Below are 24,373 nucleotides of genomic sequence, written 5' to 3'. Positions count from 1 at the left end.
AGTAGTTGGAAATTTATTTATTTTAAATGCAGGGTCTCACTATGTAAGCTCTGGTTGGCCTGGAACTCACAGAGATCCACCTGTCTGCTTCCCAAGTGCTGGGACTAAAAGGCATCCACCATACTTGGCTACTTTATATTAGTTCCTCAGTATGAAGAGGCCAGTAAGATAGCCCTTCATTTTGGGAGTCTTGAAACCGGGTCAGTATCTAGCTCAGGCTATCCTTGAATTCCATCAATAGCCCTGCCTCAGCATATACCACCACTTCCAGCTTCCTGATAACTGTCAGCGGCATCAGTTAATAGCCCCAACAGTTGAATACCTTCTTGCATTAAAGCTGCTCTGAGCCACTTCAGGATACTTCTCAGCCATAGAATATATAGGGATTCCTCAGGTTGTCCTGTGGCCCTCAACTGAGTTTCCTGTTGAGTTGTCAAAAGATCTAATTGGCTAGTGAGATGTCTAAGCAGATAGAAGTGCTTGCTGCACAAGCCCTAAATTCACAGTCTGAATTCCATCCCAGAACCCACTGTGGAAAGAATCATCTCTCAAGTCATGTTCTGGGTTCATATACACGCTACCTGCACTCATATCTACACATAATTTTTAAGATCTTTACATGTTCGGGTATTTTGCCTGCACGTGTGTACATATGTGTACTATGTATGTCCCTAGTATCTAGCGGGCAGAAGATCCCTTTAACTGGAGTTATGAACCATTGTAAACTCCCATATGGGAGCTGGCAACTAAACCTGGGTCGTTGGGTTGTTCTGGAGAACAGCCAAAGTTCTTAACATCTGAGCCCTTTCTCGCACCCCACAATATTTTACAAAGGAATTTAATAACACTAATATGCTTAAGGGAACCAACCAAGAAAAATGGGCTTCTAGGGTGACTTGTAAGCATCTGATTAAACTATTAAGCTCATGCAGAGCAGCCTCAACTTTGTGTGATGTCCCTTTCCAGAAGTGGGGAGTCCAACAAGTCAACAAACACATTTACGACAAAATGAACCAGGTGTCATGTGCACACCGGTAACCAGGAACTCAAAGTCACACTCAGCTTAAAAGGGATTTTGAGGCCAGTCTTGGCTCTAAGAGACCTTGCTTCAAATCACCAAATTATAAAGGGAACATACACAGTAGGCTTAAATGGTCAAAATCATTGGTAAGTACTTAACGGATGTTACTTAGTATCAAGATCAGAAACATCTTTCTCCCACTGGCTTAGGAAAAAAGGATCACAAATTAGGGCTGGTATTTTTCATAAAGTCATAAAATGTAACTAGGACTTTTGAATCCCTGAGCATCATGAAGCCAGAAAGCTTGTTCAAGCATGTCTGAGGCTTGCTGACTGGTTAGGACCACTACTGTGACAAGTCTACTGGTTGGCCACCTCTTCTCTCCACTCCACTAGCCCTACATAAGCTGGCTTTACACTCTTAAAAAACCAGCACTCCTCTTTTCTACTTGCCAAACCCTATCTACCAGGTACAAGGGAAGGGAATAAGGCACAAGCCTAGCCAGTGAGATGTTCAAAAGACTACAAAAGAATCAGAAGCTTGCCATCAATCCCTCTTCCGGAAACACATCTTTCACTACATTTTTTTTTCTTGTGTAGGGCCCAGCCTAACAACTGAAGTCGCACCCCTTCCACTTCAGTGACTTGAACATAACGTTGAGTTTGACATAATATATACACAATTACCTCCCAGCAGTACTTCTGAGCCTCACTCAAGCAATAGGAACAAGTTCCACAGAGCACACAGGAAAGGCTGGGGCAGCAGGTTTCAAAAACTCACTTTATTCCAATGTGAAATGAAGACGTGATGGTTTAAAAACAAGAAAACGTTCTTGATAGCTGTGGGGGTGCCTTGCTGGCCCATGCCCATTCCCTTTGAAACAAGGTCCCTGGACAGATACTATCCATCAGCAGCTCCAGAAAAGCCCCAAGCAGAGGCTCTGCCTAAAACAGCTCCCTTAAGCTCAAAGGGTGGCCATCTCCTTCAGGGACAGCAGACAAAGAGAAGCGACACAGGCAGGGAGGGGAGAGAGAGGGCAGCCAAGGCAGTAGGAGCCCCAACACCCCAGAGCTTCTTTGTATAAGTGCTTATATGGCAAAGACCAAGGAGGAGCCAGGCTCCAGAGGTGACAAATCACTCCTGTGCATAGCACTTTCCCTGGGATCCACAATTCAGCCCTGGGTCCCCACCCCTTACCCAACTGTGCATTAGGCAGCTCAGGTTTAAATGGGGAGAAAGATACATTCAGACTGTTGGCCCCCAAGGTTATGCTCACCTGGGGTACAGGGAGCAGGGAGGCAAGTCAAAGCCTGTAGCAGGACCTCCTCTCCTGCTTGGCCAAGGCCAGGCACATGGATGTGTGGGGTCTACCACTGCTGGCCCCTTCCCTTCACCCTGAGGCTACAGGTAGGCCAGGCCCAATCACAGTAAAGCCACTGCAGGTCTCACCTTGCACCCTACCAGAAGACATCTGGCTCCCCCTCCCAGGACACACGAAAGCCCCCATCTTTTTTGGCTGAAACCTGGACTTTAAGCCAGGCTGGACCCAGGGGTAGTGGCAACAAAAGCAGCAGCCATAATGTCAAACATATAAATGACCTGAGAAATTGCATCTGCACGTCATCCACTCAGAACTGACTGGGCTATGTACATCAGGAAGGACGGAGCAAGACATCCACAGGCATGGACACACACACACATCTGCTTGATGCTGGGGAGGCACTTGCCCCCTCAGCTGGAGCTGATGCCTACACACTTTACTTTCGTGTCTTCAATTAGGCCTCTGCATTGAATATTCATTGAACCAGTGCAAAACCATCTTTTAGGGGCAGGCAAACCAGGGCAGGGCCCCAGGCAGATGGTGGGGTGAGGTGGGGGTATAAAGTTGAGGACTAGCTTCCTCTCCCAATCTGCAGGGCACGCCCCCAGAATTCTCCTGGAATCTGTCTGCATCGCCGGGTAATGGGGCTGCTGGACTGTCCATCTTTCTTTCTTTTTTTATCCCTGTAAGTTCAGGGAAGAAGGACCTTCCTTGGCAGTCTGAGGGGAGCCCATGTCCTCCACGGCTCTCTCTGGCTCAGGCTCAGGCTCGGGGGCCATGGGTTGTTCTTCAGCCTTATCCCTGTTTCTGTTGGCCTCTTGGAGCTGGTGTCGCCGTGCCACCTCTGCCTTCAGGTTTTCCAAGTCTTTTTGGCTGAACATTAGGAGGCGAAGGTGAAGTCAGAGTAGCCTGGACCCCCTGGCACCCTGCAGCTTTCAGGACACTGCCACTCAGGACAGTGGAGATGTATGAACGGGCACTCCTAGAAATGGGAGTGCTGACTACACCTGACAGCATGTGGTGAGAGTGTGCCATCCCTACACCAAGGTCAATCTGCTCTCAACCTCTGCCTTCTACAGCAGACCAGAGGCAGCAAACAGGACAAGGGTGCTCCCTCCCATTACCAGCTGGCCCACCAACAGCATCTCCTACATCCAAGAAGGAGGTACTTTCAAAGCAGTCTGCAAGAATTGTGGGAGAGTTGTCAAAAAACTAGCTGACAAGGCACAGTTCTGCACTAGAGAAGCAGACAGCTACAGTCACATCATATGGACTGGAAGTGAAAGATCACCGAGATACAATGGGAAACAGAGGGCCAGCCAGGAAACATAACCAGGAGCTTAAGGCCATTCTCAGCTACATGGCCAGTGTTAAGGTAAACACGGGCTACATGAGACCTTGTCTAAAACAAAACCAGAAAAAGAAGAAATTTGAACGAAGTATGCTAAAAACGTAAAGGAAGTCAGGTAGTAGTCCACAAGTCAACTGTGATCTCAATGCTTGAAGAACTGAGGCCAGAGGGTCACGGGCTTGAGGCCAGCTCACTCCAACCCCAGCACCCAGAAGACGGAAGCAGGATGGCTACTAATTTGAGGCTGGCCTGGGCTACATCATGAGGTCATGGTTAGCTTGGAACTCTGTCACAAAATAAATGGTCAGGCTGTGGTGGCACATGCCTTTAATCCCAGCACTTGGAAGACGACAGAGGCAGGTGGATTTTTTTGAGTTCAAAACCAGCCTGTTCTGCAGAGTGAGTTCCAGAACAACCAAAGCTGTTACATACATAGAGAAACTGTCTCTCTTTCTCTCTCTTTTTTTTTCCAAGACAGGGTTTCTCTGTATAGCCCTGGCTATCCTGGAACTCACTCTGTAGACCAAGCTGGCCTCAAACTCAGAAATCTGCCTGCCTCTGCCTCCCGAGTGCTGGGATTAAAGGCATGTGCCACCACGCAAAACAGACAACAACAAAACTAAAAATAACAAAAATAAAGGAAAATAAAACCCTAGCTATGTCTTTCTTGGACTACATGGTGTCTGGGAAGAATCACAAAGAACCTTACTACAGGCTATATGCTTTTAAAGTCTTGCTCATGTAACTTAAACAGACCCTAAGGCTGACACTGCCAGGGCTGGGTGGAGGCTCTCACCTGAGAGGAATGAAGAGGATGCCATTGATGACATTGAGCTGCTCCAGGACACTGGTCATGCTGGGAGCTGTGAACTGAGGGTGGTGTGGAAGGCCAGGTTAGCGTGGCCTTGCCAGAGGCTAAGGCACTGCACCCACCCCGCTCAGCCCAGGTCTATACCTTGAGGGGTGGGATATTGGCACTGGAGCCATTACGGTAGATCTCATTCATGGTGCGCTGCAGGGCCACAGCCTGCTGGGTCAGGCACTTGAGGTACTCAGAGCTCTCCTTGGTTTTCTCATGGTCCTCACCGAGCTATAAAGGACAAGAGCCAAAGGGAAGGGAGATCAGGACTGCATGGACAGCCACAGGCACAACCTTCTCAGCCCCGCGAGGCCCACCTGCGTCTTGTAGATGGTGTAACCCTCCTTCTCATGCTGGAGGGCCGACCGGAACTCAGCTTTGCTCTCATAAACCCGCGCGACAAGGTGGTGGCTGGGAGGAGCAGATTATATGGGGCAAAAGAGAGACAAGAGGTGGATTGTCTCCACCTGAGGACTAGATCCCCTCACGAGCTCCCGGGGAACCACTCAAGGAGAGGGCCCTGAGCAGAGGTAGAGCTTCCAAGAACTTTTCTCAATTGTGTAGACAAAACTGGGTCCCTTCCCAACCACTCTCTGTGTCTCCAAGAGTTTGCCTGGTTCTTAGCCAGCACTGCCTCACCTGAGAGCCACCTTAAGGGCCTTGGGCCCATGGTACTTTGTAGTGACAGCCAGTGCGTTCTCCAAGAAGCGCAGGGACAGGTCATACTCCATTACTCCATGCAGCACCAGCCCGATGTTGTTCTGGGGGAGAAGGAAGAAACCAAGTCAGTTCCTCCCCTGTACAAAGTCCATCCACGGTCTGGTCACCCACATTCTCCTCGCCAACACTCACATCCAACAATGCCATCTCAGGGTGATCCTCCCCAAACACAAGCAGCATGAGGTAGCGGGCACGGTACAGGAGGCTCAGGGCTGTGGACAGCTGGCTGCTGGCGAAGCAGTACAGGGCCAGGTGCATCTGTGGGTGGGGTCACGGTGGGTCAGGGTAGCCTCAGGCACCTACACCTACAAGCCAACCCCAGCCTGGCTACTCACATATTCCTGAATGGTGTTGGGGTGCTCAATGCCCATCACCCGCTCACTCATCAGCACGGCCTTCTGTTGATTGCTGAGGGCCTGGAAAGAGATGGTATCCATCTCAGGTGAGCACTGCTCCCCAACTGAGCAGCCCCACCCAGCACGGGCTAGCCTGCAGTTTCTATCCTTTGCACACAGGCAGAAGGATAATGGCTGCTTTGACTGAGGAGGTCTTCGCCACAGAGACCATCCGAAACTTATCATTCTACATCTTCTTCCCTAACAAAGCCTATGCAAAAACCAACATCTGAAAATGCATTAATTTTTAAAAAGCTTTCCTAGGACAGCCTCTGGTTGAGAGAGCAGGGGGCCCAAAGCATACCGAGAGCCTGAAGACCAGCAAAATAGCTGGAATGCCACAGAACACCAAAGAAAACAAGAGACCATCGGCTGGTCTTCCCATGGTCACTCAAAGGCCAGGTATTGTGTCGCAGCTCTTACTCACTGGCTCTCTTGCCTGTGTCCCTGAGCGGTGTCATGTTCACCTTGCAGAGCACAGGCAGCTACTGAGTTCTCCCAAGGACAGCAACAAGAGCTGATGAGCTCACGGAACAAGAACTTTGGACCTCCCTACATGGAAACCCATTCTCCCTGTTTTAACAGGGGGTGATGGTGGGGTCCCCAGACCTTTCTTTCATGCAGTCCCAACTAATACGTGACAGCCAGAAGTGCCACAGCCTACACACCTCAGCATAATCACCCATGATGTAGTGGAGGCGGGCCAGAAGACGCAGACAGGCACAGATCTCCACGTGCATGGCTCCGTAGACATTGTTGAACAGGTTCAGAGCCTCGTTGATGAGCTCACAGCCCTCTTTCAGGAAGCCTACGAGGCAGCCGGGGTGGCAAGGTCAGGACTGGGCAAGAGACACTCCCGCTTCCCCCAGCCCACAGTGCCACGCACCCTGCTGTACTTTGGCCTGTCCACTCTGGAAGAAGTGGAAGGCATCCGACGCCTTGGGGTTGACATGCTTGACCACAGGGAAGATATTGAGCACATCTTCCTCAGTGAAGGCAGGCTTGTGGCGGCTATCAAAGCTGTATTCCTTCAGCAGAATCTGGGGACAGGGCCCAACATCCAAAGTCTCAGCCGTGGACACAAGAGCAGCACCTCCCAGCCTCCCATCACATGTCCAGAGACTACCATCCCAAGAAAGCTCCCGTCCCCTTGTTTTGTGGGCCAGGCTGGAAAGGAGGGCCCACCTGGATCCCGGTTTTCAGTGAGATCTCCCGCAGCAGTGTTATCTTCTGCAGCCCGTAGGTCTCCACAGCCTGGTCCACAGAATCACTAGGGGCAGGAGCAGGGGCTGAGCAGCCCTGCACCCACCTGCCACTCTGGACAGCTGCTCAACTCCATAGTCCATAATCAATGCTATCTACTGCTTAGCATAAACCCTCACAGCCAGCCCCACTTCCCCACGCTGGTCCCACATAACTAAGCCTGTTTGCCTGCTGTCTTCACTCTACTGCCCTTAGACCACAGGCCCTAGATGCTGCTTCAACCCCACCCCCAGTCTCCTACACTGTGGTGACCCCTGTGCCCTGTGCCCATACCACTCAAGGGTGAAGTCAAAGTAGTTTTTGGCCTCATGGCATATGTTCTTCCAGAGCTCTTGGGGGGTCATCACAGCCCAGGCAGTGTTGTCTGCAGCTCCTGGGGGCCTGTTTTTCCTCCTCTTGTTCCTTTTCTTGGAGAGCAGCTCATCAGCAGGCAGGTGGGCCACGGGGTTGGGGTAAGAGCTCAGGAAACAGTTCAGGAAGTGGCTGATGGCAGCTGAGAGGCCTGAGAGCTCCACTCCCTGAGCCAATTTTTGGTTGAAGTCAGGATGGCCCTAAGCCCCCACCCAGGGCTCTTCTCCAGGCCCCATGCCACCCGGGGAGGTCCCACTAAGTTGGGGAAGAGGGCGGCACCTGTAGATATGTCTTGAAGATGTGCTTGGCGGAGCGGGTGATGAGCTCTCCGATGCCGATTTTCTGGGGGAGTCAAAGAAGGAAGTCTCGGGCAGGTCCCAGGCCTCCAGCTGCCACCACCTCCCAGGCCAAGCCCCACTCACATAAATGTGGTCCAGCTGGTCTCGGGCTGGGCTCCGCAGCACCAGATCCAGCACCTTGCCCAGGTATCGCATGTTGATGCCACGCTGGCGCATCACCTCGGCCAGTGTGGCCCCATCCATGGGCAGCACAGCATACTCTGTGCAATCCTTTACCTGTGGGGCTGCATCAGGTCAAGACCAGCCCTAGCCCTTTGCCCCTACCCCTCTGGGTCTTCCCTAGAGCCCTAACGGAAGGACAGAACTGAAGCCCTGGCTTCCATGAGGAAGAGAGGGCCCAAGGTGTAAAAAAGGCACAGGAAGCTATCCCCCCTGCCTTCTAGATGAGCAAAGGGAACAAGAAGAGTGATCCTGCCATTGGGAAGCAGCCTGACCTCTTGGGTAAAGACCCAAGTCCCACGGGTGGCACAGGGTCATCTGGTCATGTGAGAAGAAACCACAGCGTGAGAGACTCACAACCTGAGGCAAAAATGGCACCCAACCCAGGGATAAGAGGAAGTAAGCCTGTCACTCAGGAGCCTAGGCAAAAAGCTAGTGGAATCAGTTGGACAGGAAACACTAGGCCTCTGTTATTTGTGCCTTAAAGGACCAGAATCTCAGCTTTGGCAGGGCACAGCCTATCTATATCTGACGCCTCCTTTGACTTATTGGGCACTGCCAGTGTGCCAGGCTAGGAGAGGCCAATGCAGAAGTTACAAGAAGGTTTTCTATGTGATCAAGAAACCAAGGAACAGGAGGCACCAAGGGGCAACAGCCCCTTTCAGCAGCCCCAACCCAACCTTTCAGCCCCTCCCTCACCAAACCGGGGATCTGGCAGGAGAGCAGGAAAGCAGCAGCATCTTTCAACAGCTGCTTCTGGTCCCGAACTTCATCCTGGCAGGACTCAGGAAATCGAACCCCTGGGAAGGTAGAGCAGGAAGGCTTGAGCTAGGCAGATGACATCAGGGGAGAAGCTTTCTGCTGCTGAAGAGCCCAAGCCCATCCCATGATGCTTTGCCCTCAGTTGCAGGGTTCACTCACTGATTATCCATTCTTACTTGCCTGGGGAGAAGATGTCAGGATTGAAGCGAATATCAAAGGCCGTGCTGCTGATGGAGCCAACAGCCTTGCAGGCATTTCGGATCACCTCTCGGCTTCGAGGGTCTACTGTGGAGACAGGCGGGCAAGGATGGTAGGTAGAGCTGTGCACCGTGAGCCTCTCACCCAACCCACTCTAGGGATATCTGCCTGCCTCTCTCAGAGATCATGACACCACCACCCCCACCCCCCATGGCTAAGCTGCCAGGACCAGCTTGGGCTCTCCAAACAAGCAAGGAACCCCACCTGTGCCATCATCTGAGGCGATGGTCTCTGCCAGCTCCTTCACCTTGGCGAGGCCACTCACACTGCTGCCCTCCTCCTCACATCCTGCTTCAGGTCCTATTGAATCTTCAGATTTGGTCTCTGCTGAGGAGGGAAGGCCACCATTCTCCAGGGAGGTGGTGGTCTCCACCTTGCTGGCCTTCTGTTGCATCAACTGTAAGGCAGCCAGCTTCATGAAGAGAAGGTACCTAAGAGCAGCAAAGCAGGCATGATGAAGCAAGGGGCTGTAGACTGTAGCCAGGCTGTCCAGTGGTTAAGAGTACTTGCTATTTTTACAGATTCGCTTTCCTGTACTGACATAGTGACTCCCAACCATCTGTACTTCAGTTCCAGAGAGTCCAATGCCCTCTTGTAACCTTTACAGGAAATGTGGGCATGCATGTGGTCCACACAGATGTAGGCAAGAGTCATACAAACAACTATAGCAATAAACTCTTCAAAAGCAAGCCAGGCAAGTGTCACCATCTATAATCTCAGACCTGGGGAAGCAGAGGTAGAGGCAGACAGATCTCTGAGTTCAAGGCCAGCCTGTCTTTGGAATGAGTTCCAGAGAAGCCTTGTCTCGAAAAACAAAAACAAAAAAACCCCAAAAATAAAAAGGCAGGCCCAGAGTCCACGTCTCTGGGGGAGGGAGAGACTCTAGAGCAGGGCTCTCAGCAGTGAGGAAGAGGGATGTCAATGGCATCTGGAAAGAGTTCATCGTGGTGTGAGACAGCAAATGGGTGCGGTCAGTGCCAGCAGCCCAGCACTCTGAAGCCCCACTTCCCAGCCCTGTACTGTGGTGTTCTTCCTGTCATTATACTATACTAAAACATTTATTTATCAGAGACAGATATATATTTTTATGTAGACCAGTCTTGGCCTCTAACTTAGAGATCCACCTGCTTCTACCTCCTGCGTTCTGGGATTAAAGGTGTGCCCCACCACGCCTGCCTTTGTGTCTTTATGTGGGTGTGTGTATGTGCACATGGAAGCCACAGGAAGCCATCAGCTGTCCTGCTATATTACCGCTACCTTACTCCCTCGAGACAGGACCTGTCACTGAACTTGCACTACATAGCACCTTGCAAGCGCCTATGAGGATCTTTTGCCTGTCCTCTCCCCGCAGTGGTGGGGTTAGACACAGCTCATGACTCAAGCTTGTACTCTGATGCTTCGGGGATCTGAATCCAAGTCCTCATGTTTCCATCGTAAGCACCCCCTCACTGAGCCCCTCCCAACTCCACATCTGCACTGACTGGAATTTCCTTAAAAGCCCAGGACCACTCTGCTGGAATACTGGTTAGCCACTTGCTAGTCTACAATTGACAGAGGCCCTATGTTCCTGCATCTGGAGATCTGAGGCAGGCAAAGGCTGAGGTTTATATTTAGGCTCTAGGAAGCAGGCTGGGTTTCTCCCTTCCAGGATTTCCCTCAGAACAGATGATCCTGAGCCAGCTTCCCTGTCAGTCTAGTTCAACAGCAGCCATTCCTCACCTGTGCTCCACAAAAGCATCCACTAGCTCCTGGCGCAAACAGCACAGCTTGTGTCGATGGGTTCGGGGGAAGCCAGCTCGAGAGCACTCCTCGGGTAGCTCCTCACCAGGCACAGGAAGGAAGTTGAGGTCTGGTGGGAAGGTGCGCAGTAGGTCAAGGATGTAGTGGCGCCCATCATTGCCAATGATGCCCTTACACTCGACCGAGGAGCAGAGCTCCACCTCCTCGTCTCGGTCATTGAGTACTCGGTGACGAAGGATCTTGAGGGGCCGGCTGGTGCGCTCCAACAGCTCCAGATAGCGTGGGTGAGACACCACCGTCTTGCCAAAGTCAATGGAGCCATAGATGACACTCTGCTCCTGGTCTCGTTCCAGGATGCCAGGGATGATGGACTGAGCTGTGACCCGGTAGCCACGGTAATCCACTACCACTGTACCCAGTGTGTACAGTCCCTCTACATCCACGGCATTGTATGTGCGAACACCATTCAGGTCATTGGTGGGTGCCACGTAGGCTGCCACATCCCCACCAAAGTCTTTGTAGTGGTCCCGGACATCAAAGCCCAGGCTGAAGAAGATGTTGTTCCAGATGAACATCTGCATCTTGGTCTCCTCACTGGGGTTGATGGCCATCACATTGCCATCAATAACTGCCATGGCACCCCTTGTGGCTGCCGCTGTGAAATCACTGTGCACCTGGGAAGGCCAAGGTTGGGAGGGTGAGAGCACCAAGGTACATCCTATTCTGGCCCAGGTCACCTAGATGGTAAAGGCAGCCAGGCCCTGGACACCAGGGAACCCTAGCCTCAGTTTCTTCATATTTAGAAATGGGAACAGCACCATTTCTTAAAATCATTTTGAGACCTCAACAATTCTACTGAAAAAAAAAAAAAAAACAATCAGGAACAAAAGGGAGTATGCAGGGCCAAATGATATGGTTCAGCAGGTAAGGGTCCTTGCCACCAAGTCTGACTACATCACTTCAATCCCTGGACCTACCTACAGTAAGAGGAGAGACCTGTCTCCCACTGATTGCCCTGCCCGATACCCACTACACATGTGCACACACATTCTATCAGTGTGCTACTGCACCTGTGGCTCAGTAAGAGCACCATGTGATCATGGCAGGACATGAAGATGGCCAAGAAAGATAGGTTACTCCCCATTCTATGGTCTCAAGAATCTCAGTGAAGCCATAGCAAAGACCTTAGGTGGTAGGAGGCTGACATAACCTGCAAGTCCATCTCCAGTGTTGCCAACAAAGGTAAGCTAGTGACAGCCTCTAGTTTTCTTTACCCATAAGCCCAGCTACAGGGAAGCTTAAGGCTGTAGTCACCTTGAATATGGCTCGTTCTCGGAGCAACCGCTCAGGCAGGTTCTTGCGGGGCAGCTCCCTTGTTGTCTGCAGCTCTTCATTCCAGTCCCGGGTCTGTGGAGGGACCAGGGAGGCAGAGGCAGGCTCAGCCTATGTCTGCTGACCTGCTCTGGGTTATCCCCTTCTTCCACTTCCCTGTGGATAGGCCCCTAGAGAACAGAGGGAGCCTACTGGGAGGTGCATATGAGCCTGGCAGGAAGGGCGGGTCTGGGTAGCACCTGTCCAGGAATGTGCTCCTCGTAGCCCAGCCTCGAGGTGTAGGCGTCCTCCGCACGCACACAGTCCATGGCATGCTCTGCCTGGGGGGCTGTCCAGCTGTATACCTGGAACGGGGTGGCGATCCTCTCGAATGGGTGGCGCTGGACCCTGTGGCAGGCAGGGGAATGGAAAGGTGGAACACCCCTCCAAGCTTAGAGCCTAGTTGTGAGTGTCTCTTCTCTGAGGCCCTCACTGTTCTGGCATCTCCTACCCATGGATGCCAACCAGAAGTCAAATAGAGCAAATGGGCACCTCTCCCAAGGCTGTTGCCCCCTTGGACTAGGGACTCTCAGGCACTGGGACACCATTTCTTCAGGCAGAGGTGCTGCTGTGGGGTCCAGCCTGTGACTGGAGGCAGGGCAGGGCATGGTGGCAGAGGCGCTACCTTTTCTTCTGCAGCACAGCAAAGTTCTTTTTGAAGGTTGGGCTGATCTGGTTGAGCAGCTCTACTAGGGAATGGCTGAGGAAGCGGGGGCTGGCAGGCTTGGGGTTGAAGTGGTAGGCCGTGGACCTGTAAGGAGAGGGTCACAAAGCAGGTGCCGTAAGTATTTGTCATTAGACTCAGAACACGGGGACACGCCATGGCACGTGGAAGACTAGGAAAGACTTACTGATTCAGGTAGAAGCCCCTCGTCGATGCAGTGATGCTGACTTGCCGGTCCTCAGCAGTGATCACAAACAGGTACATGAGGTCCCCATGCATCTTGCGGTTCCCAGGAGGTGGGTTCCAGCCACTCATGGTAAGTACTTTCAGACACTGCAGGGGCTGCACAAATGGCCAAACATGAGGAGACAGGACTTTTGGGATCCTCCCACCAGGGTCTTACTTCCTTGATGCTTCTAAAGTCTTACCTTCCAGTCACGGTTCTGGGGCTGCAGGGGACAGAGAGGCCGCTCCCGGCTCCCCGGCAGGATATACTCAGGTGGGGTGCAGTCGATGGGGTCCATCTCCAAGCCTTTCTTCCGCTTCCCACTGTCTGAGGAACCCAAGGCTTGGTGGTCAGCCAGGAACCAACTATTTCTGTTACTTAATGTATCTCTGGCTTGTCTTAACTTCAGCAAACCCCCAGCCCCCAGCCCTTCAGGCCTTTGTCCCTCTGCACAAGTCCAAGTGCCAATTTTTCCCGCACCTCCTAAGTCACCATCAGTGAAGACACTCAGGAAGGACAAGGAGTTACAGTCAACTCCATTGAAGGCATCAGATGGGTCCAAGCTCTTGAGGAGGTCTCTGACATGACGCACATGGATTCGGGCCTCACGCACCGTGTAAGGCTCTGCCAGAGGAAGGAAAAGCATTACTATAGCCCTGTTGGAATAACCTGGCTTGCAATGAGATTTTCAGTGTTTTCATGGGGGTGAGAGGGTTGGTTGTTTGAAAGTAGAAGACAAGATCTCTATAGTTCCTGCTACCTTAGAGTTATGTAACATAGACTGCCCTGCAATTCAGTGCTATGGCTGCCTCAGTCCCCAGGTTACTGAGATCACAGGCAGAGAGCCATGTCAATGCTGGGGTGGTGGAAAGGTGTAGAATTAAGGTGAATCTACAGCTGCTGGGGTAGCTTAAAACTTCCATTTTTTTTCCAGGGTGGGGACAAAGTGACAAAGCTTAAGAGTGGGTTATATGGCCCTGGCTAGCCTAGGTGTAACAGTGACCCTCAAGTCTCAGCCTCTAAGTGCCAATAGTAGACATAGATCACCATGCCCGTTCAAGTTTTTATTTTTAATTTAAGTGTGGGCATATCTGTATGTTTCTGTATTACTGTATACCATGTGGGGAGTGGAGTGCCCATGGAGGCCAGAAGAGGGCATCGGAACCTCTGAAACTAGACTTATGGTTGTTGTGAACTGCCTGATGTAGGTGCTGGGAACTGAATCCAGGTCCACTGGAAGAGGAAATGCCCTTAACTGCTGAGCCACACTCCCAAACCCTGAATTTTCCAATTAGGGTTCCCATTTTTGATTCTCCTGTTAGCCAGCTGTGGTGGAACCTCACTAGACTCCCAACCGCTGTGGTGGAGGAGCAAGAGTTCATCTATATATCAAGTTGAAAACCAGTCTTATACTGTCACCAAAAAAATCCCAAAATTCCCAAAGATAAACACCTAAGCGGGTTTCTGATTTACACACACACACACACACACACACACACACACACACACACACACACACACACACGTTAGTGAGATCCTTGTTTGCAAAGAACATTCTACCACCTGCCTCTTGAAGCCTACTCAGGCCCCTGGAAAACCCATTCAAGCCGTAGGCTCTTTGTTCAGATACCTCCAGCCCTGTGGAGCCTCAACCTCGAGCTCCGCAGGGATGGCCTAAGGATGGCATTCCAAAACCCCAGAGTCAACACTGCCCTACAGTCTGTGCTTTGTGAATTTTAACAATTTCTACAAGGACAAGCTGGGGCTCCGATCGACTGAGACTTGCCTAGACGTCACTCCTTTATTTTCCCTTTTGGTTTTTTGAGGCAGGGTTTTATTCTGTAGCCCAGGTGAACCTCCAGTTCACAGCAATCCTCCTGCCTCAGCTGCCCAAATGCTGAGATGACAGGCACAAGCATAAGCTGTGCTCTGTTTCTGTATCTGCTCTTAATGAGCTGCTCCAGGAGCTGCTTTCCCACAACCGTCTCCCTGTCCCAGCGCAGAGACCCGCAAACCCGACACTGACATCCTCATCAACACGAGGAAAAGTCCCTGCACTTGGGAGGCACAGGAAGGCGGGTCTCTGTAAGTTCAGTGCTACCCTGATCTAGAAAGTTAGTTCCAGGACAGCTAGGGCAACATAGAGACCTTGTCTCAAAACATAAAACAAAAAAGCAAACAACAAAAAAGAGAGCTAAAAAACTTCTTCAGTTATGAAAGAGGCAACACTTATCTTTTCAGAATTTGATAGGCTTATTTCAATTCTAGTTTGGAACTGGCTGGATTTTTAAAACTGTGTTTAAACTGTGGACCATAAAGTAGAAAGAAAGGGTGTGACAGCCTAAGTAGCCTAAGCAGCACCTTCATGTGCCCAGAGGGAGCACAGGGACAACAGGGACAGTGTCTGTTAGGATATCTGGCCTAACTCTGGGGCCCTCCTCTGGCAGCCACCAGCTCAGTCTAGACTAACCTTCCACAACTCGGAGCACCGAGCCCTCCTGCAGCCCCTCCACACTGCGTAGCTCTGAAAAGTGGTCCAGCATATTGCCATCCAAGTGTAGTGAGAAGCAGGTACGATGACAAGTATCCTCACGGTCCATGAGCACCTGGTGGATCTCCTGCACCATCTCCTGGGGGGACACCTGCCAGGGAGAAAGGTCACTCTAGTAAGAAACTATATGGGTAGGTGCAAGAGCATGCCTCCTTGCTACCAGGCCAAGTACCTGGGTTCTTAGAATAAATCCTCCAGTTTGCTACTTTTTAGGTTTTAAATTTTTCAATTCCAGCCCTATCCAGGAATACCATATTCATCTGCATCTGTGTTTATATACATACTTGTACTATATGAACTTACTAGAAAGAACTTGGCCCAGGACTAACTATGTATAGGAACCAAGAGAAATTCCTTAACTAGAGGATGGAAAAAGCAGGAGAAGCAACAATAAGGCCTCTAGAGCAAATGGCCCTGGTCTTGCCAGTGGCTGCTGGTGCTTGTCCTCTAGTCATAAGGCAATGACTTGAACTTAGCCTCATCTAGTGTGCTAGCCCAGACCCTGGGCAAAAGCAGGACTCAGCTTCCTGCCCACAGGTCCAGCACATGCAAAGACAAGGCTTGACTTCCAAACCTCCTCCTCTCCAGCAGCAGACTCAAGCCTGGTCCCCAGCACACCTTCCTCCATCTTACCTGCAGGGAAAAGGGCTCGATGCCAGGGGCCAGAATCTTCACAGAAAAGCCTGTGTCCTGAATGACAATGACTTCCTGTCCAGTGGTCTCATCTCCAGGCTCACCCTCATCTAGCCCATTTTCCCTAGGTGGCTCAGATGTCCCTTCTTCCTTCTTCAAATTCTCTGAGCAGTCACCATTCAACAGCATGACCGAGGGGAGATCTGGGAAAGGTGAGAGTTGAGTCAGATGGGCCTAGCTGGGCAGGCGGGACTTCCTATCTCACACATCCAGTTGGGAGTAAAGAGACCAGTCCCCCCACCACCTGGCATCCATGTAAAGCACTGCCATCTCCTTTCCACATGCTGTGCCCTCCCTTTCTATGCCCTGTTCCTCACCACAGCAGTCAGGATTCCTCTCCAGGGCCACAACAGCATACACCCTTCTCCAGGGCCACAACGACATACACCAACCCTCTCCAGCAGCAAAGCCTCTGCCCATCTCTTTCTCTTCTATCCAATGACTCATTCTCTCCAGTGATCCTGAGCTATAGACCGACCTCAGCCCCTCCTACCTCATTTCTCAAATGGAGTCAAAACTCTCCATCTGTGAGCTCAGATGCCAGTGCTAGCCTGGTTTAAGCTTCTCAACCAAGTCGACCACCATCAACACATAACTTCCCTTTACTTATCACCAAAGGCTCATTTTGTCAGAATAGAGTCTATTATCCTGGACAAATCAGTCCCTGTTCTCTCCCTGGTACTTTGTAGCTTACCCTAAATCTGCAACCAACTCCTAGGTGTTGGGGCTCTGCAGACATGGCCTTGGTAGTTTTCCAACATCAAAAGCATAATTTCTGAACCCTTCTGATAAAGCACTGATGACTCAAGTGTGGCCAGCATTTGAGAACACCTAAAACCAGTCTCTACTCTGCTAGCTACCTTCCTCTCACCTCTGTGCTCCTGATTATGCACTCCCTCTACACACACACACACACACACACACACACACACACACACACACACTTCCCTGTTGAACTATCTATAGCTTCTGCTGGATCATTCTATCAGCCACGATATACTGATCCACTGGGCAAACGCCAATTTTTTTTGTTTTGTTTTGTTTTGTTTTTCAAGACATGGTTTCTCTGTGTAGCCCTGGCTATCCTGGAGTCAATATGTAGACCAGGCTGGCCTTGAACTCACAGAGATTTGCCTGCCTGCACCTGGCCCTTCCAACTCATTAAGTTCCAGGTACATAAACTTTCCCCAGAGCCTTCCCAAATGACCTGGGCTGGCAGAAGTACCAGCCCCATCACCACCTCCAGGAGCAGCCACTCTGTACTGTTCACATCAGCAGCTCACTGTTCTACATTCTGCCTTACTCTAGCTCAATGAAAAGATATCAAATTAATTAATGCTAGTCTACATTCGAGCCCAATACTTGTGTGCACCTAACTTAGTATGCTGTATGAAGAGAGAAGCAGGTGACAACCCTACTTCCCTACCCCAACACCAGCGCTAAGGGGAACAAAAGAGATGTCCCTCCACCTTTAGGAAGCCAAGGACCTCCTCTCAGAAACCCTCCAGCTAAACATAGGTCTGCCTGGATATCCACTTGGCAAACAGAGAGCTTGGCCCTAGCACCTGTCAGCCAGAATGGTCCCCTTGGCTTGTAGTCCCACCACCCCAGCTATGAACAGGACTGTTCCAGACAGAACAGCCCAGCTCTAGATGTCAGTCCAGCCCATCCAGCCCCCAGGGTCCCTTTCCTACCCTGCCATCAGGAGTGGTAATAGGGTACAAGAGCCCAAAGGCCGAAATCAAGGGCCTCAAGGATGTAGACTGACTCAAAATAGATGGGCAACACCGGGGTCATGGGGAGAAGCCTCAGCCCTTTTCCTGTACCCCTAAACTTAATAGTGGGTAAACAGGACCTTTAGGATTTCAGATATAGTACCAATTCATTAATCCCCCAAAAAAGGGTAACTGAGGTTTAGAAAGATTTAAAGTGAACCCCAGGTTCACCAGCTCATGCCACTAGCTACTATGGGCCTCCAATAATGCTATCTGTAACACATCATACCATCTCCAAACCAGGAGTACCATCCAAGAACCACAGGACACACAGAATATCCCTTTCAGTGACCCAGCAGCCCCAGGTGGGGAGGCCTCAGCCCTTAAAAAATGAATAGCATAGCAGTGGGGGCATGCCTTTAATCCCAGCACTCGGAAGGCAGAAGAGGCAGGTGGATCCAAGTTTGAGGCCAGCCTGGTTTACAAAGCAAGTTCCTGGACAACCAGGACTACGTGGAGAAAAGAAATGAACAACCCACCCGAAATGAACCCTGGTCTGGCTCTAAAGACAGAGCAGACAAGGGGAAGGCCATGCTAAAAGCAACCTAGGGTGCACATGGAAGATCTTCCCCTCACTGGATCCCTGGAGATGACTTTCCAGGTTGGCAATCTCCTAGAATGGAGGCAGAAGCTAGAAAGGCCCTCACTCAATACAGAAACCCAGTTGTAATCACTGAAGGTACACGGTAGGTAGGCACTTAAACCTGAACCCTAATAGACAGCCCATGTTCCGCACGTTTGCAGTAGAGGACAAGGGAGTTAGAGAGCGAAGGCAAAGTGAACCCCAGGCTTTTTTCCTAAGCCTAGGAACCTGGACTCTGGTACAGTCAGATTTAAGACCATGCTCCCCAGGGGCTTCCTCTCCTCCACGACAGCCAATCCTGGCTTTCTTCTTTCCTCCATGGGGACCTGAAAGTCTCTCCAGCACAGGATTTGTGACAAGTGATTTATCTGGTTAGTCACTGGGACCACACAGCCCCACAGCCCACCTGGTACAGTGAGTAGCTGCGCTCTTCTTGGCTCTGAAGTCTCAGGACTGCCATGGCAGTAAGGCAGCCAGCTCCCCTGACCAGGCCCAGGCCCATTTCTGCCTCTGTCCCTTGTTCCAGTCTCTGCTTCTATCCTTGTGGTAATGCAGCTGGTCGGCTCAGGGCTGAAGCTCCAGCTGGCTTCAGGTTTCAGTGGGGCCAGGCCTGCCGGGGCAGCCCCGGGAAGGGCACATTCCCCCTGCCTCTCATTCTGTTCAAGGTCGGGCAGAAGGACAACTGAGGGCCAGGCGGCCCCACTGGCTTCAGGACCTTGGAAAGAACTACTACTAGTACTTAGGCCCACCTCCCCACATACCTCAGAAATGGAACCACTGCTAGCAAAGCCATTAGGGGAACATAGGAACCCAGCACTTGGGGTACCTGAGCCCCTGTGGACAGAAGGCATAGGGGGCAGGCTGGCAGGAGCAGAGCTCAGCAAGGGGGTCCTCTCCTCAGCTCCATCTACACCAGTGGTAGGCAGGACTGCTTCAGCCAGCTGCTGACAACAGCTGGCACAGACCCGGGCCCAGGCCATCAGATAGCCACCCCTGGTCCACCAGCTACCGACAGAGCACCCTGCTTTCCTCTTAGGTCAAAGGACTGGCTGGGGCCTCTGGCTCCTGTTGTCTCTTGCAGGTGACCTGGCAGCTGGCCTCTTCCTGAGAGTCACTGGTTCTAGTGAGAGGGGGATGGGCTCCCAATCTCCCAGAGGACAACTGCACCCAAGCCTCAGGACTTCAAGCTGCACCAAGAAGCTGGCAGACTACCTCTTCTCTTCCCAGCAGCCTGTGCGCCACCAGGAGAAAACCAAATGTCTCCCCTGGGGAAAAACAGAGCTGCCAGCAAGAGGCTGAAGGCCATCACACTGTGGAGAAGCAGCATGCCCAGCCTCGCCAGAGCGCATTCGCAGGGCCTCTGACTTGTTGCCAGGGCCCAGTGAGAATTGCTCTGGCATCCATACTAACCAGCATGGGGGTGGAAAGGGGGACAAGGCTCTCACTCCAGGGCCCTCCATTCCCAGGGACAGCTAAGCAGACCGTTGGCTTCTCTTCAGCCCTAACAGGTTCTGAGCCTCACACTATGACCTGAGGCAAGAAGGGTCAGATCCAGATAGAGCTCCATCCCTTTTAACCCCCTCTTCAAACACACCCTAATCCTGGGAGGGGAGCAGGCAGCCTGGTAACAATGCTAAAGGAGTCTCACTCAAGTTAACGTTAAGCCAGTGCTCACTTGAGGCCATCTCCCCAGAAGGACCATATTCAAATCAACTATCCCATCTCATTCAAGGAAACTAAAGCTCCACACAGCTTATAAGTGAGCTGTCCAAGGTCACAGAGGCAAAAGGCTGTGAAGCTAAGTCTAGGAAAAGGGATGTGTGTCGAAGTTCCAAACCCAACCTCTGCACGCTACTTTTAGAGTAAGGTCTATTGCCATTCTCCCCAAGAGACCAGGCTACAGCAGTGCCTTCCCCTGGAAGCCTAAGGACTCAGTCCAGGTGGTGCATGAGGCCATAGATGACCCAAGTCTCTACTCCCTTGCACTCAGATCCTAGAGGTCTTTGAAGACCTAGGTTTTAGGGAAGTGAAATAAAAAGGCAATCCTCTGCAGAATGGGACTAACTGCCTAAATGGCACTTAGTACACTGCTAACCTCCACCTACAGTCTCTAGGAGAGATCCGAGCGGAAAGACAACACACAGCCTTCCTAGGCCTAGACAGCACTCCCCTAGCCAGAGATGGTCACAGGCAGGAGTTACAAAGGGGTCTGAGTAACCACAAGTAGTCTCTGTATGCCACTCCAGTCTGACAGCATCTTCAGAGACTATGCCAGGGCCAGGCCACACCCTAGCTAAGGAATCAGCAGGTAGGGGCAGAACAGGAAGTCGAACTCCAAAAGATACACTGCCCCATCCTTGAACCCAGGGCTTCAAGACAAGAGGACAGAGGCAGAGAGACAGCTTATGGAAGATCCTGCTTGCCTCCTTCCTGTTTCCCCAGACCAGAAATAGGTCTTCAAGGTCCAAGTGTCTTCTCAGACACCACCCAAAAAGAGCTTTAAGATCCTGCTGGAGAGCTTATAAGCCCCTAAATTCTCCCCTCGTCTGCCAAGTCCCCTTCAGTTTCCACGCCCAACTCAGGGAGCCCTCCCCTGTACAGAAGGAACCTGACACACCACTGTGAACTTGAAAAACCTGCCTGTTCTCTTAACCCCTAAAAGTTACTTTATTCTTAAGGTAACTGTCCCTGGCCTGCCTCGATCGCCTCCTCAAAGGTACTGGAGAGCTCTAGAAAGAGGGGCTGTGGGTCAGGGGCTACACTTTGATACCCATGCAGAAACCTTACCATGGGATAGCAGATGGGTGGGGGAGGGCAGGGGGAGCAGGACAAACACGACACAGGCTCCATTTATGTCTTTCTTCTTTTGAACAGATCCAAGATGGCCGGATAGTCTGTTATCTATACCAGTTTTCTGGGACACAGAAGCCAAGATCCTACCAAGTAGAAAGTCCTGTGTGTCCCCAAGATGAAGAACTATGCTCTGACCCCAACCCAGCACCCCCTGACACACACACACACCCAAGAGTCCCTTAGCATATAGTTAAGGGAGCTTCATTCATCAAAAATCCTCCACTACCATTCCAGTTCCTAAATCCCCTGAATCACATACATAATAACCCAGCATGCCCACCTCAGCTTCCTCTAGGCTGGGCTGGGGTAGACTTGGCATGCTAGCCGTAAACTGGAAATCCAAATGCTTCCCTGGACAATGAAATCACTATGACCTTGGACAAGCTGCTTCATATCTCTTCAGATCTCTTTGATGGAGGGGAAACAGGCAGCTCTAACCTTCTCTTACCCAGCCTGCCCATGGATTCAGAGCCACGACATTTTTCAGCACTTCTTGTGCTTGGGTACAACTCAGGCCTTGTCTTGGGCAAGGTAAGTCCACTGTGATGGATAACAGTCTAGCAAGTGCTAGGCCCATTAGGGCCATCCTTACTCCCGTGTTAGCCTTAGTCTGCTCACCGGAGCTGGGAAGAATAAGGAGATGAGCTGAGGAAAAGAGAGATAAAGAGGGTCTGCACTCACTGGCATCCTGGGTAGAAAGGACCAGGCTGGCTCTGAGGAAAAGTGAGGAGGCCCTAGGAAGGGGTTTCCAGTTTCAAGGCTGGAGCCTGAGACTTGGTAAAAAACTAACAGAAAGGGCACAGGCTAAGTACAAGAGAAGTAGGCCCCACCCCTAGACAAGCCTCTGCCACTCCCAAAGCCACCACCACACAGCCCCCACGGGGGAGAGCTGGGCGCTCCACTCCACACTAATGACCTTTGCCTTAAAAAAACAGCAGCTCTAGTCTGACCCACTTTTCGCAATAAGGCAGGTTAATGATCAAGTTCAGGCACAAACACCTCCCCCTGACAAACAGCTAGGCTTTGCCCACACACAGGCAGGACCCCAAACCCCTGATCAAGTGGAGGCCAGTAACTAAAAGAATTGAGACCACAGCCTGATGACTTGGGGTTAAGCCCTTGTCTCTAAGAATGTACCAGAGACAACCCACCCCAATAACACACACACACACACACCCCAACTTGCGCTCTTCCCATAGTCCAAGTTTGGGCAGCTCCAAACTGAGCCTCACTCACAGTGCTGCAGCTCTGCCGCACAGGAACGTCTAGGACAAGAGAACCAGAAGGTGGCAGGGCCGCAAGTGTCACTGCCCCCAGCCCCAAGAGCTCCCCAAGCAGGGGCGCGGAGGGGGTGGGGCCGCCGATTCCATCGGTCTGCGGCGGCGGCGCACCCTGAAACCAAACCGCGTGTGCGCGCACGTGTCCCCGCGATCTTGCGCGAGTGTGTCCGCCGTGGATGCCCTTCCACGGTCCCCACGTGCGAAGTCCAGGCCGTAGCCGGGGGTGCCACTGAAGGTGACCTTCAGGGCGGGGGCGGCCCAGTGCACCGCCCACACTGACGCGGAGGGAAGACGGTTGTTCCCACCGAGTCCCGAGCCCTCCGGCCGGACTCGGCCCGGGCTCTAGCCCAGCTGTCCCTGCCCCCGGCCCACTCACTCACCAGCCGCGTTCGGCCGCCCCTTGCCGCCGGCCTGCGAGCCGTGCTCCCGGGCGCTGTCGGCCGGGGCGGCCGCCGGCAACTCGTCCGTCTTGATGACCATGGCGGGAGCAGGCGTCCGGCTCGCCTGTCCGCGCCGCACGCCGCGCCACTAACCCAAGTGCCCTGCGCGCCACGGCCGCTGCGGGAAGGACGGAGTCACCGGCCCACGTGGTGCGCGCTTTAGCCTTTGACCCCGCCGCCGCTCCCCTACCCCGCCCTCGCGCCCGGCCTGCCCACGGCAGACGACGAGGGACAAAACACCGAGCACTCCGTAGTCAGTTCACAGATTCAGTGACTCTTTCAAAGCCTTAAAGGCAACGCGTCCGGGCTCAAAGGGGAGAGGCCTCGGCCCCCTGGTGAGGCGGGGCTTCCGGGAGACGTTTCCTAGGTTCGCCGCCCGTTGGGCGGGCGCCGTGACCTTGGGTGGAGACTTGTCTAGGACTGCCTTCGCTCCCTATTCCCCCTCCCCCAATGACCCTCTGCTTCTTATTGAGCATCTGCCAAAAGACCGCGTCGTTCTAAAGCAGCTTTGTTATCACGACCCTCTGTATCCTCCTCACCGAGTGGGCTCTTTCCTACTGAAGGGAAGGGTCTAGAGTGTATTTGGATTATTGAGGAAGATCGCTTCTAGGCCTTTTGGCTAAGATCAAGTGTGGATTATTGAGGAAGGTGTGCAGGTTGCAAATATGCATAAAGTGTCAGAAACAGACTATGAAAACTTGGACTCAGCACCATGGGCTCCTCCCCTATCTGTGTAAAACACACACACACTCACTCACTTCCAGGCCACTATCTTGGTTTACAGTGAAGGACAATGAGGGCCAAAGTCACAGAACAAGTTCAGATTTAGACCAATAAATAGATCCTTACTATAGTTGTTATCTATTTTTCAGTTCTTTTGGTTGGGTGGGGAATAAGGAGTGAGGTCCATGATTGCTGGGGGAGGGGGGGTACTTTTCTTGTGTGTGCCCTACTGAGTATTAAATTCAGGACCTCTGGCATGGTAAAGGTGTCTACTGCTGAGAGACAACCCTAGTCTCAGGTGATATTGAAACCAGGTCTATCCAGACAGTTATGTTCAGGCAGAGAGGGGACAGGGTAAGCCTTCCATGCACAGGTGGAAAAGCCCTTTGTGAAACACTAAACACAGTCTTTACACTTGCTAGGATTTAATGGACCCTGGCAATCTGAGGCTGAGATGGGAGCGGTCTACATACACCCTTGTATACATTGCAAAGGAAAGTTAAATCTGCTTTCCTTTTAGAGATCTAGTGTGACCACAAGGGCCTGCAATCCCAGTTCTTGATAGGTAAAGGCTGGAGGACCTGAATTTGGAGACCAGCTTGGGCTACATAGTAACACACTGTCAGAATAGAATACATAGGAAGTTCAGTTTGCC

General features: G+C 51.9%; 1 protein-coding gene across 4 annotated transcripts; it reads right to left on the bottom strand.

The window, feature by feature from the left end:
- Positions 1-1,775: 1,775 nt before the first annotated feature.
- Positions 1,776-23,749, bottom strand: Cluh (clustered mitochondria (cluA/CLU1) homolog). 4 transcript variants are annotated; one of them, NM_001368711.1, is made up of 27 exons: positions 22,936-23,126; positions 22,452-22,540; positions 16,005-16,207; positions 15,291-15,462; positions 13,301-13,444; positions 13,023-13,147; positions 12,782-12,936; positions 12,556-12,681; positions 12,131-12,278; positions 11,874-11,966; positions 10,539-11,233; positions 9,024-9,250; positions 8,742-8,846; positions 8,499-8,599; positions 7,704-7,856; positions 7,561-7,623; positions 7,204-7,448; positions 6,853-6,937; positions 6,554-6,707; positions 6,336-6,475; positions 5,608-5,688; positions 5,405-5,530; positions 5,192-5,313; positions 4,870-4,963; positions 4,649-4,783; positions 4,490-4,563; positions 1,776-3,215 (listed from the first exon to the last, which is right to left on the bottom strand). In NM_001368711.1, exons 3-27 carry the CDS (start codon positions 16,191-16,193, stop codon positions 3,020-3,022), a joined length of 3,948 nt encoding a protein of 1,315 aa, NP_001355640.1. In that variant the 5' UTR covers positions 16,194-16,207; positions 22,452-22,540; positions 22,936-23,126; the 3' UTR covers positions 1,776-3,019. The 4 variants fall into 4 exon arrangements, with proteins under 4 accessions (NP_001355640.1, NP_001074627.1, XP_006534416.1 ...); XM_006534353.3 differs by having other exon boundaries at positions 1,783-3,215; positions 22,512-22,540; positions 22,936-23,022; NM_001081158.3 differs by lacking the exon at positions 22,452-22,540.
- Positions 23,750-24,373: the final 624 nt, after the last annotated feature.

This window comes from Mus musculus, chromosome 11 (genome assembly GCF_000001635.26).
Source record: "Mus musculus strain C57BL/6J chromosome 11, GRCm38.p6 C57BL/6J".
Taxonomy (NCBI): domain Eukaryota; kingdom Metazoa; phylum Chordata; class Mammalia; order Rodentia; family Muridae; genus Mus; species Mus musculus.
The sequence above is the reverse complement of the archived record's forward strand: the minus strand, read 5'-3'. Positions and strand labels throughout refer to the sequence as shown.

What these genes read in the sequence shown, in the direction of transcription:
- Cluh (NM_001081158.3), bottom strand. Translation starts at nt 23,035, where the DNA reads ATGGTCATCAAGACGGACGAGTTGCCGGCGGCCGCCCCGGCCGACAGC. An exon ending in TCATGGGTGATTATGCTGAG is followed by an intron (nt 5,689 to 6,335) that starts GTGTGTAGGCTG and finishes ATCTCTTTCCAG; the next exon opens with GCCCTCAGCAATCAACAGAA. An exon ending in ATCCTCTTCATTCCTCTCAG is followed by an intron (nt 3,216 to 4,489) that starts GTGAGAGCCTCC and finishes CCTAATGTTCAG; the next exon opens with CCAAAAAGACTTGGAAAACC.